General features: G+C 57.7%; 3 protein-coding genes across 3 annotated transcripts; all 3 read left to right on the top strand.

Moving 5' to 3' along the window:
- Positions 1-182: 182 nt before the first annotated feature.
- P884DRAFT_274825 (uncharacterized protein) lies at positions 183-3339 on the top strand (the record flags this gene model as incomplete). The annotated part of the gene is made up of 4 exons (XM_069442772.1): positions 183-212; positions 1652-1962; positions 2237-2643; positions 2759-3339. 4 exons carry the CDS (start codon positions 183-185, stop codon positions 3337-3339), a joined length of 1329 nt encoding a protein of 442 aa, XP_069301158.1.
- Positions 3340-4045: 706 nt separating this feature from the next.
- Positions 4046-5982, top strand: P884DRAFT_266805 (peptidase C1-like family-domain-containing protein; the record flags this gene model as incomplete). The annotated part of the gene is made up of 7 exons (XM_069442055.1): positions 4046-4084; positions 4169-4520; positions 4582-5078; positions 5111-5223; positions 5474-5582; positions 5842-5872; positions 5951-5982. The coding sequence occupies 7 exons, from the start codon at positions 4046-4048 to the stop codon at positions 5980-5982; spliced, it is 1173 nt and encodes a 390-aa protein (XP_069301157.1).
- A 2007-nt stretch (positions 5983-7989) lies between these two features.
- On the top strand, positions 7990-10924 carry P884DRAFT_52271 (uncharacterized protein). Its single transcript, XM_069445941.1, has 2 exons — positions 7990-10477; positions 10558-10924. The coding sequence occupies exons 1-2, from the start codon at positions 8116-8118 to the stop codon at positions 10881-10883; spliced, it is 2688 nt and encodes an 895-aa protein (XP_069301156.1). The 5' UTR covers positions 7990-8115; the 3' UTR covers positions 10884-10924.
- The last annotated feature ends 2044 nt before the right edge of the window (positions 10925-12968 follow it).

Here is a 12968-nt window from a genome sequence, read left to right as displayed (position 1 = left end):
AACTAAACGCTCGCCCGCCAAAACAATTATCACCAATCAGCACCACATCGGCACAGAACAACCGGTTGCGGAACTGGCATGTGAACAACCGGCCCCGGGAGAGTGATCGGCTCGGGCAGGTGACCCAGACTCTTCCGCGCAGCAACTCGGCGTGTTGTTGACGGCAGTACTCCGTAGTTGCCATGACAACAGTCAATGGCGTGCTTCACAAGGTGGAGAGCCGAGAAAGCACCTCGGCATGTAGATAGTGTATCAAGCAGGAAGATGGGGGTTATTTTATCTCATTCGGATGCCTCGAAGCGAGAGCCGAGAGCCTTCACTGTCGCAACACGAGAGCTGTGGCGGCTCTGGCGCCGTTTGTTGACAATTCTGGCCTGATACGAGTGACAAGCGCTGGGACAGCGGCTGGGGTCTTTTGTTCGCGGCTTCAGCTCAATTCCCTGCTCAATCCTGGGCCGGTGCCGAACGGCCCAATCGCGAGCGCCCACGAAATCGGAGGTCGAGGAAAGGAGAAGGCTGGGCGAGACGCGGCGACAAGCTGTGGCAAAATGGCCAATTGAGGTTCTGGGTCGGCTGGTGATCAACCATGCATTTCCCAGCCCGCAGATTCTCTTTCTCTCTCGTGCAGTGGCGGCACCGGCAGCGGCGGCAGCAGCCAGGGGTTTGACCAACCTCTCCGCCCAGCCACCGATAGTAAAGATACTGCCTGCATATTCTCGGCTGCAGGAGTTCCAAGAGCTTTCGGTCTGGCCACCAGCTGTCACGTCACCCTCCACCTTTGGACGACGTTGCTGGAAAATTCGAAGCCTTCACTAAGATAACTATGCCGTAGCACTTGCAGCCCCGGAAGCTGCAAGTTGATTCTTGGAGGGCTCTCTCCACCACCAATAACGGGAGATCTGGCCCCGCACTTGAGGAGGCTGGAGTCTCGGATCGCCCACTTCGCGCGCCCTGGGCCCTGGGCCCTGGGGTGATGGGGCCGTTGCCGTGGTGGATGGCAGGAGGTTTTCAGCTCTCAAATGGGCGAATGGCTAGGTCGAAGTGGCTGGAAGCGACGGAACGGACAGGGGGAGGTTGGGGAAAATGCTCCGCAGGAAGAGCAGGGAGTGGGGAGCTGCGGTCGGCCCTGTGGAGGCCGTGCAGGACCAGCTAATCCAATTCGGGCCACAATAAACAAGACGGAGAGGGCCCCACATCATGTAAACAGACGCTCAGAAGCTCCTGCCGCACTGGGAGGGTTTCGAAGTCTGACGACTGCCAATGGACCCCAGCCATCGCGAGCACACAGCAATTCGCACGCTCCCATTGGGTTCCTCATCACGCAGTCGCTCTCCCCGCCAACCAGCGCCAGGTCCGGGAACAGCGGCGCAAATGCGTATTTGAGGGCGCCTCGCTCGAGCAACCTGTGCCCGACCTTCTCCTCCTCCTTCTGCACCTTGCATCTCGTCGCGTCCACTCGCAGGCAACCACACATCCTCCTCCTCTCCCAAAACCCCCCCGCTTTTTCTTTCCCTTGTTGGAATTCGATTGAAAAAGAAGACGGGTCCGTCTAGAGACCGCCTTCTCCCCTTTCTCTCGACTTCTTTCTAGGAAAAGAAGCAAGAGTCATTCTTCTTGTCCACCTTCTGGTTTACGGAAGGTCGAGGAGAAGATTGCCTCTGCCCCCCAAGTCGCCAACCTGGACTTTGAAGCACGTGTTCCGGTCCCTTTCAGTGTCTTCCCGTCCTCGTACAGGGAGTCCGAGACCGCCACCCAAACCCACTCCCACGAAGAGGTTGAGATCAAGCTCCCCCAGCTCGCCGGACGGGAAGGTCAACACTCTTCATTCCAAGCCCAAGCACATCTTCCTCCCAGCGGAGAGGGTCGCTTCAGAGAAGAAGAGGTCCGCATCACTCGTCAAGAGGAACATCACCGCCGTCCCGGCATCCGTGAAGAGTTCGTTCACCGCGAGGAGCGTCACCGGTAAGTTTAGTTTTTGTTTTGATCCATCCCCCATTGTCTTCCCCGCCTTTTTCTTTTTTTCTTCCCTTGCTCTCTTGCCCCTGTCTAGGCCCTTGCCAAGGCCGTCTTCACACACCCCTCCACCCCCCCCCCCCCAAGCTGAGGTGGGGTGGTGGTGGCCTGGGTTGACCAAGGGACGGTGAAGACTACTTGAGCCACTCAAACCCATGCATGACACAGGGTTTTCCTTTTTCTTTTCTCTTTCCCTTGAACTAACCAACCACTCCAACATCAGCCCTCAGCCAACCTACTCCGAGTCTCGCATCGAGTTCGATACTGAGCACCGCACTCACAACTCCGTCATTGACGTTGCTGAGAGCGAGTATCGTGCCCGTGTCCAGCCCAACTACCGCAAGGAAGCTTCCGTAGTCGGCACCACCGTCGACGGATCCCGCTTCAGCCACAGCCGCAAGGCCAGCAGCACCACCTCCACCCACACCGACGAGTACACCGTCGACCCCCCTAGCCACCGCCCCGTCTACAAGAAGGAGTCGGTTGAAGTCACCGGTACCACCGTTGACCCCCCTGCTCCTCGTTCGACCTACCACGAGCAGGTGAACATTGTTGAAGAGACCGTTGACGCTCGCCGTTACGCTCCTCAACCCAACAACAACAACAAGATGGGCTACTACGACGAGGACGGTAAGCATCTTCCTTCCCCTTTGATGTTGTTCCTTGCCCGTGACATGCATCGGTCGTATGCTTTCTTAGCCACACACAAGTGTTGTGACAAGTGACATGCTCACGCCGATATCAGGCCACTACCACTCTTTCCGCCATGGATTGCACAAGTTGGCTGACCGTATTGCGCATCCTGAAGGCCATGACCGCGTTGAGGTGAGCGAGGTTCGTGAGAGCCGCCGCACCCGCGCTCCGTCTTCGGAGGCGTACACGCCGAACACGGTCACCATTCCGTGCCACCACATCCGCCTCGGCGACATCCTGATCCTCCAGGGCCGCCCCTGCCAGGTCATCCGTATCTCGACCTCGGCTGCCACTGGCCAGCACCGCTATCTTGGTGTCGACCTCTTCACCAAGCAGCTCCATGAGGAGTCGTCGTTCGTCTCGAACCCTGCTCCCAGCGTCGTCGTCCAGACGATGCTTGGCCCTGTGTTCAAGCAGTACCGCGTCCTCGACATGCAGGACGGCCACATCGTCGCCATGACCGAGACGGGCGATGTCAAGCAGAACCTGCCCGTCATCGACCAGAGCAACCTCTGGGGCCGCCTCAAGCAGGCCTTCGAGACTGGCCGCGGCAGCGTCCGTGTCCTGGTCGTTTCTGACCACGGCAACGAGATGGCTGTTGACATGAAGGTCGTCCACGGCTCGCGCCTCTAAGTCAAGCCGGCAGGCTTTCCTGCAACCAAGCTTTGGGGCTACGTGTCGGGCGGCATTAGGTTTGCGTTTGATGCATCTGGTTACGGCGTGTATGTCATTTGAAGATTGAAAGCTGCGCCTTGGTCGACTCCTGGCGCCGGATGGATATACATGGTCCTCGCGAGGATATGAAGGTTTCATGTCGCTAGTTTCACGTGTATATGATGAATGTAATGGATGGATGTTTATGGCCAACTTTGCGATTGATATATCTTGAACCTTTTGTTGTGTGGTCGTGTGAGCGAACAGTGATCAAGTGAGAGTGAGGTATGCACCGTTTATCACAAGGTTGCCTTGATATCCCCACCTTCAAGGGCGTGGGGAGTCGGAAGTCCCTAGAGTAGCCTCTCTTGAATGATCTGAAACGCAACCTCTCCGAGCCACCACTACCACACCTAACTACGAAACAACCACTTTCCTATCCCAGGAAGCTCCAGCCCACCCGCTACCCTCCCCTCCCGCCATTCAGGTTGTACGCTCATCTCTCAACCTCATCATCGAGAGGTCTAATCCGGACACAATTAACAGTGCATCCTGACATAACTAACCATCATCACTCTAGTTCATTAGCCGTCCCGTCATCCCGTCCATTACATTCCCGGCTGTTGTACGCCAATCTTCCAAAATTATCGACATCGCTTTTTCCCCTGGATTCGTCGAAGCAAATATGGGCTCTAACCAGTCCACGCTTTCTGGGCCCTCTGCCGTTGCCAGTAGCCGGAAGGGAGCAGATTCCGAGCGACTTAGTGCCTTGCAAACTGAGAAGATGGGAGGATCAGAAGAGGATTAGGTCATTGTTAACCGCGAGAAGGCCGAGGAGGACGTCTACGCCCTGCTGCGATCTCGGCTGCCCGAAATTCTCCCAGTTTCGGTGGTGGCCGAATGGCAGGATGCGCCGCTCAAGGATCCCAAGAACAGGTCATCTATCAACGATACAGCTTTCACCAGCCGCGGAGAGAGCATGCGATTAACTGGCAACCTGGATTCGTTTGAGTTGTCGCAAGCCCACCTCTTCTACTGGGACAAGCTCGAGAAGAGCAACTGGTTCCTGGAACAGATCGATCATCTCGACCACAGACATGGGCCCGGACTCGCGCCTCGTGCAGACACTGCTACAGGAGCCCCTGAGCGACGGCGGACAGGTACGACCCTTTTATCTTGTTTTTTGTTTTGTTTTGCGTTTCCTCCGATGCTCTCCCGCAGCGCCGGCCTTGACTGACACCCATCGCCTTTTCCTTCTGCCTGCCCCTGAGTGGGACATGGTCTATAACCTGGTCGCCAAGTACGGCATCGTCCCCCAGGGCCTCTACCCCGACTCCTTCTCGGCCGGCGCCAGTAGTACCCTCAATAGCATCCTCTTCACCAAGCTCCGCGAGTACGCCCTCGTCCTCCAGCACTTCCTCTTCTCGTCCTCCTCCTCCTCCTCCTCCTCTCTGTCAGAGACCAAAACCAAGGTGCTCCGCGAGATCCACACGATCCTCACCCTGACGCTGGGGCACCCGCAGTCGGCCGAGGGGGACTTCACCTGGGAGACGCCGAGGGGAGTTCGCGTCGGACATCTACTCGCCGCGGTTCCGCGTCACCGCGGCGACACGACGCTTGGCCCGGAGCCCGGGGCTCGGGCTTGGGCTCGTCTCACTGGCGCACGACCCGCGGCCACCCACGAGCACGCCGAGCCTTGCTGCAGCTTGGACCGGCTGGTTCGTCATGCAGGACCGCTGGATGGACGCAGTTCGTTCTACCCCGGGCCGTCGTCGACCCGGCCGTGCGAAGCGACGAGGTCAGGGCCGTGCTGGGCAAGGAACCAGTCGTGCTGCCGCGCTGGGACCCGATGGGGAGCTTGGCGTAGCTGGGTTTTTAGTTTTAGGTTTTTTTTTTTAACCTCCTCCTATATCGAGGTAATGCTCGCCATGGAAAAAAAAAAAAAAAAGGGGGGGGGGGGGGAGAAAGGTGGGTGTGGGGGGAAGGGGGCGTCCGACCATCTTTGGCGATGCCCTCCCGCCCCCCTCCCCCTTCTATCTGGCTATTCGAAGTGTTATCCAGCCTAGCAGGGCAATGCCCGGACCAACGTCATGCATGCCCTGTTTGGATGTAGACGAGGCAACTGGGATCCCAAGGCGTTACCGCATCAGTGGGGCATGATCAGACGAGACGAGGCGAGGCGAGGCGAGGCAACTCAACTTGAGGCAAACCAGGAGGGTATGGTATGTATGTCCCAGGTGATTGTTGGGGTTGCGGCCGAGTGGGAACAGAGCACCGCATCCGGTGAGACATGTTTTGCCTGTATCTGGCTTTGCCGGTCTGTGTGTCTGCTGGTGTATGTTTTGTGTACGGAGCAACTAGAGAGTGCTCTCCTGCTTATTCGCTATCTACTACGGAGTATCTCACTCGACATGCCCGTGTCTGGCCAGGTGGCAGCGGGCTATAAGCTGTGTCTTAAGGAACCTCCTCCTCACTGTCTAGCGAGGACCGATGCTCGGATCGTTCGGCGGGAGTGCGTCTACCTGCGAGCCAATATGGATGGGACGACAAGCTAACGAACGGCATGATAGTTTCGCTAACCCCTCGACAGTCCTTAGCCCCCATGATGCTGCCAGCCCTTGACTGCCCAAGTGTTGTACATACAAGTACATATGGAGGCACAGAAATAGCTTTCCACGTGAAAAGGGGGGGGTGAACTCGCGACTCGGCGGCGCGCTTCGGAAAGGCAAAAGCCAATCAGGCGCCATGCCTCACCTCGGGTCGCAAATGCGAAACGAGACAGGAGTTCGGAGGTGAGCAAGACAGACCATTCAGATGGGGACGGAAACAGTGTTGAGTGGGTTGGGTATCTGGCCATCGGTGCCCAATCCGAATTACCGTTACGCTCTGCGACCCTCCTCTCCCGCGACCCTCCGCTCGCTTCACCCGAGAGAGCGTGGCGAGATGTGCCCGATCAGGGGAACGTCCAAAACGTCTAATTACCTGTAAAATGCGAGCCAAGAGATCACCAGCCGGTTCACCATGCTGTGTAAGCCATGTCGGCAATCAGTAAGCAGTGCCCACTTCCCGTGGTGCGGCCATGATTGCATCAGAATGAAAGGTAACGAAGAACGAACTCGGAGGCCGAGGATAGCACTCGGAGCGGGAGATGGTGCGTTTTCGCTGATCAACGCGCATGACGAGAGCGACGGGGTCCGTTTGCCACTGCCGGGCCCCGTAACCCGTGTGGCAAGTTTGCTTGGGGATCATGTCGGCAACCTCCATGTTCCACGTCGATTGAGAAGGTGAAAGCTTTGCCGTGATGGGACGATCAGAGAGAAGAAGGCAGGGCTCGTGTTTGCCGTTCGGGCGTGCACTTTGGCTCCCCCATTCCTAGACCCCTCCGCCTTGCTTGTTCTAGTATGCGCGTCAAGGCGATCATGTGTAATCTCGAAGGCGGAATCATCAGGGTTCTTGTCCAAGCTGGTGGAACGGCCCGAGGAGGGCTGCAAAACGGGCCCACGGCATGTTCCTCCTGCTAGGACCCGTTTTTGGACGAAGCTCAGCCCTGGCCGAATGCCGCTACCGAGGTTTAGTTGATTACCCAATTAGGCACCGTTTTTTCTGAGCCAGACGTCATGCTTCACCTTGGCCATGCTTGGCCTCTGTAGCCGGGCGTAAACCACCTCTCAACCTCAGATAGTTATTCCGACTAGGTTGCGCATTATTCAACGGTTGCATCTGGTGGCCACAAGGTCTGTTCATGGCCTGAGTTGTGTCGAAATGCCGTGCACTGTGGCGCAAGGCAACAAGGAGAGAGAAAGAAAGAGAGGGAAGAAGAAGAAGAAAAAAAAAAGGAGACGCACGGCAGCCGGCATTGTTTACCGGGAGACCGAATGAAAGTTTTCTGATAGGGTACGCGCCTCGAGGAGCACAGCTCAATGTTCAGCCAGCCTCGTGCATTTTTTTTTATTCATGTGAAGTTATGGAAGTAGAGTTAGTGGGGCAGCCGTTGAGGAATTTTGGAAAATGGCCGTCAGAGAAGGAGCTTGGGGCTCATCAATCAATCATCCAAACGCTAGCGTCAGGCAGATACGCCGGCTCCACATTTCGTCCGTTCCAAGGCAATCGACGAACTGCTGCAGTTACTTTTAGAAACCACCCCTCCGGAGGTCCAAGTCTGCACAAGAGCGCCGTCGCCATCTGTGTCTGCGCGGTCCAATCCCCGCTCAACTCCGACCTGGGTTCGTCTAATATCCTCCCAGCCTTGTTTCCCAAGCCGACGCCGCGTACATTTGCTTTTCCATAAACCACAGGGGCCCGAAAGCGCAGCGAGTGGCAGAGCTTACACCCCGGGCTGCCCCGCCATCCGTCATATCTGAACCCCACCTGGGCACACCACAGAGAGGCCCGGGAGCCCCTCCTTCGCTGCGCCCCCGACAAGCAGGACGAACGCACACGCGCGCACACACACACATACATACGGACGGAATACCCGTACCACTTAACCGTGACTTTTTCCATCCGCTCACCCCTCTCCAAAACCGGACCACCGCTCCACGTGGGCAGTCACCGCTTTTCTCTCTCTCTCTCTTTTTTTTTTTTTCCTCAGCCTCCTGCTGCCATTGAGTAGGTGCAGCTCGGAGCTGGCGTCGCAGACTGTCTTTTCCTCACGGTTTTCTCTTCGCTACAGATCGCTGCGTAGTAGACAGCAGTCATTGTCAAACGAGCATCGCAAACTGTCTTTCCGGGTCGGTGTGCTCTCCCGCCACAGAGATGGCCGACCCTGCCCGCTTCCGCTACATGGACTCGGCGGGGAGGCGCTCGCCTCCCCTCTACAACCCAGCTCGCTCTTCGATGCCCGTCACCGGCGCCGGTTACGGCCCCCTCTACAGCGGCGATCTCCATGCCATGTCGGCGTCCCATCACGAAGGCCTCTCCCGCCCGACCGACGAATACCGCACGAGCGCCGTCCCGGTCAGCACCACCACCTACGCCGTGCGGAAGGAGCCGCTATCGAGGAGCACCAGTGTGAACGACGGGCCTCGGGCACACCGCGTCTACGACCACAGCGCCAAGCGCCCCGTCATCGTGACCACGACACACCATCCCCCGGGCCCGGCAAAGTCCGGAAGCCCGTCACGCGACCCCTATCGATCTAGCGACGAGGGGCAGTATTATGCCCAGCCAGCCTCCTCCATACCGAGAAGCCGAGCTGCCGGCCACATCCCCTCGAGCGTGACCATGGACGAGGAGGAATACCGGCGCCTGAAGGAGAGGACTCACCATGACAGGCTGGGAGGCCGCGGCGCCGACCCGTACCGCTCCCCGCCCTCGGGCCCTCTCTACGCCGGTCCCAGTCACCGGGCCAGCAGCTACGAGTACGACGACGAAGGATACGAGTACACGAAACCGAGCGACCTGGCGAGATATGACCTCGACCACGGCCACCGTCACAGGATCCGCAGCGAGAGCATAGACCGGTACTACCGCCCGACCGTCAGCATCAGCACGGACCTAGCCCGCCCCTTTCCCGATCGGCGAGCGCGAGGCCCCCCGCCAGCAACCAGAGGTTTGGAGAAGATTGGGTGGAGCCAGGCAACCGGTGGTATCTATGACGGCGCCGGATCCCGTATGCCTCTTCCGCCAACCGTCCCCTTGGGCCCCGAGGCGCGTCATTCCGGCCTGCTCGAGACCCCGAGAAGCCCGAGAGAAGAGCATCGCGGTGGTCCCCGCCCCCTGCCGGTGACCGAGGAGGACCTCCGCCATCCCCATGATGACTATTACTATGAGGACTCCCGCGATCACCACTACTTCCGTGATGACCGTGTCGCCACCCGCGGCTTCGGAATTCTCGTCGACCCGAACGACATCGACATGGACGATTATCGTCGGCGGCCCGAAAGAGTGTATCGTGATGAACGCCCCGAGCGCCGCGGGAAGCGCTACGAGGTCCGCGAGCCGAGGAGGCGGTCAGATGATGACCTAGAAATCATCAGGCACGAGTACGACGACCGGGATCACAAAGGCCCCCGTGAGGACCGCTATACAATTGTAGACGACCGCCCACGGGCGAGGAGAGATCGTAAATCCGACGACGAAGGCGGCGGTGGCGGCGGCGGCGGCAACGACGATGACGATGATGAACCTAGCAGCAAGAAAGACAATAAAGTCCGTGACAAGGCTGCCGCTGGTCTCGGTCTTGCCGCCGTTTCTGTCGGCCTGAAGTCCGCGCTGAAACGTAGGGATGAAAAGGCCGGAGACTCATCACCCACAAGGAGGCATGCGGACGAGGATGCCGGTCGCCGGGAGCGCGAGGAGGTTGACCAGCGGGACAGACCTGGCCGAAAGGAGCCTCTCCTTGGCGACGAAGAGTTTGAGATTGTCGAGCATCCAAAGGATCGTGAGCAGGAACGAAAGCCAGAAGAAGAGCCAGGGCCGGAAGCCCGGGAATCCAAAAAGGATGACGATGCCGCCGCTTCGCCATCTCGAGACCGCTCTTCGTCCGTGGATGATGACGAGGGCAAGGCAAAGCCTCGCCGTCGTCTGAGGGCTTCCTCCTTCAACCCCAACGACACTGCCGCCCTGGCCGAGATGAAAGCGCGACTCGCCGAGCTCAAGGTCGAGGACAAAGACGCTCCGCAGCAGGACGACCGCGCCGGCGACAAAAAGGCACCTCCAGCAGCAAAAGAAGAAGGCTCTCCGGAGCGCAAACCGTCCCCCGTCGAGCGGCGGGAAGCGGACCCGGACGCCTCCGCCCTGATCCCCAGGGATAATACTGACGACGACAAGAGCCCACCGTCGCGGGAGGAGAAGCAGGTGCGGTTGGTGACGCCGCCGAAGGAACCTGTCGCGGAAAAGAAGCCAATCAAGGGCATCCTTAAGCAACCGCGGGCCCAGTTCCCGGAGGAGCCGAACCCGGTCCGCGAGGGCGTCGCTCCGCACAAGGACGACAAGTCCAAGGCCAACGTGCCGCCCGGCGCGCGGTGGACCAAAATCAGCCGCAAGCTGGTCAACCCGGAAGCGCTAAGGATTGGCAAGGAGCGCTTCGAGGTCCGTGACGACTTTGTCATTGTGTTGCGGGTGCTCAGCAGGGAGGAGATCCAGGCTTATACTGCGGCAACCGCTGCATTGAGGGGTAGGGTCCCCAGGTGATGTATTTTGTTTTTCCTCTCGCGGGTGTTGTGCCTGGGAATGCTAACATGGAACGGTACACAGAGCGCCGGAAGAAGGAGTATGAGCGTGAGATGCATGGCGAGGCCGAGTATGATGAGGACCGCGACCGTGACCGTGACCGTGACCGTGACCGTGACCGTGATCGTGATCGTGATCGTGATGACGACGAGGACGACGACAAGAGGAGGCGGCACCGCCAGCACCACCGGGAAAAGGACGACGACAGGCGTGCCAGAGACCGGGATAGGGATAGGGATCGGGACAGGGAGGATAGGGATAGATATCGCCGGCATCGACGCGACCCGGATGCCAATGAGGACGACGAAGAGTACGAAACGAGGCGGCACCATAGGTCGCACAGGGACTAGTGACTGGCGGACACTGGGTGAGAAGGATGGGATACGAGCTTACGATTTGATGATGACTTGATGGTTCTCTCAAATGATCTACTAGACGGATGGGTTGGTGGTTTTGGATATTGAGGGGTGGATAGTCCAAAAGCCATGTTTGTACGAGGGATAGATATGTTTGTTGTCTTCAACGACGCCATGTTGGGTATATGTCTTGGGGGGTGTTCTGGTTCGAGGGTTGGAAAACAAATTCATGGAGTGGTCTGCTTTTGAATCACAGAAGTAGGGGAAGATTTTATGGAAAGTGATCCAAGAAAAGTACCTTGACCTCAACGTTAACTGACTCCGGGTTCGATCCAAAAACGCACCTCCAGTTTCGAACAATACAGTATGATATCAACATTCCCATGGTGACGACTTCTCTGACGACTTCTTACGCTCCCGGCGCCAAGGCAGAGTAAATAATGATCCTGGGAAGAGCAACGATGCGCAGATTGTTCTTCCAAAGTCTGAAGCCAGTCGATCGAGGGTTGCTCGACGGTGCATCATACCTCTTGACAGCTCCGTATCCCAAAACGACTCTCGTCAGACAGAGTTCCCCATCTTCCAGGATCTGTCGAGTTCCGCTTTCTCCATGGCTCTGGCCAGGCACCAGGCTTAAGGAACACAAAAGAAGGTTCGATCCCAGTACGTTATGTCCATACAAGGATGGGAAAGGCCACAGAACCCCCCGAATATACCCCCCCCCTTTGCCCCGACCCCGGTTCTTCCACCCGCTAGGTCTACAGATGGAGAGATATGGTGTACACAAAGAACAAATGAGAGTAGAAACATGGGAAAACCAAGCATAACACTTGCTTGTGCCGCGCCGCCAACATGAATACTACTCCTCCGACCTAATAACCCATCTTCCCGGTGCGGATGCGGCGCAAGTCCGACCAAGGGACGCCCGCCTGCTAACCCCCCCCCCCCTCTCAGTGCTGCATGGCTCCCGCACGACAGTGGGAGACATGACTCGATGGAGCAGTGTACTTAATAACCAAGGCCGCATGCCATCCAGGCCAGAAAAGAGGAATGGGGGAGGAGGGTTGGATGGTGAGGCTTGCGTCCTTTTGCGTGTCTCCCCGTGTCTCTCTCTATGTTCTTTTCGTTTTCTTCTCTTATTCAGTTTCTCTTATGAAATTCTCCACCAGCCGCGACTCTCAGTCCGGAGGATTATGTTGTACAGGACAGGGTATGTATCAGGTGTATCAGGTGATCACATCCTCTGAGGCACGCAGATGCTCCTCTGCCGGATCCTTTACACTACCGAGTATATCCAGAGCGGGATGTTGTGTGTGTTGTTTTGGAGGGGCGGGGGGAGGGGAGCGCCGTTCTGCGGTGGCGCACAGCGCTTGTTGTGAATGAGGAGACGAGATGAGAAGGAGGAGGCTGGGTTCTTTGTGAGCTAGTTGCTGCTGCGTGTGAAGTGAGCGAGTTCAGAGAAGCTCGGGGGTCACAAAACTTCCCTGACCTGGACTGGACGAAAGGCGCCAACTCAGACGAGCAAGAGAATCCTCTCGCGTCATTTTCTTCTTCCTATCATCGATTCGCTCCTTGCCCCTCCTTGGAAGACACCGAAAAAGAGCAGGCTCGGGACCGTTCTTGCGTCAAAAAGGACCGAGGGGACCCGGAACGACGCGACAGTTTCGAGAGTTATCATGGGGCAAGACCGATCGGGGGCCTCGATCCCGATCCCAATTGCTCAACATCCCACGCCATTATTGCCTATGATCTCGGGCGAGCAAATATCGCGAGGCCCAATGCCACTAACTAGCTGATTGTTGCCTTGTGCCGGAAGACTAAAGTCCCGAATATAGGTCGGCACGCTCCGCCCCGTAAGCAAAGGGGTAACTCGACTCCCGAGTCTCCCTAATAAGCAGAAACGAGATGCTTACCAAGCACGCAAGGCCACCGCAAAGCATTCCGGTGAAGACGCCATTCCCAGACTATGCCATGCGAACATTGTTAACTATTGATGATAGTGCGCTCACTTTGCTCTTCGCTCTCGTCTTGATAACCGAACCGAAGCGATTCTCGGCCATCCGAAAAGCCAGACCGGAC

The sequence above is a fragment of the Thermothelomyces heterothallicus genome, assembly GCF_042370625.1.
Source record: "Thermothelomyces heterothallicus CBS 202.75 unplaced genomic scaffold P884_scaffold_2, whole genome shotgun sequence".
In the NCBI taxonomy this organism is placed as follows: Eukaryota; Fungi; Ascomycota; class Sordariomycetes; order Sordariales; family Chaetomiaceae; genus Thermothelomyces; species Thermothelomyces heterothallicus.
Note: the sequence above shows the minus strand (reverse complement) of the source record. Positions and strands in the feature narration are given on the sequence as shown.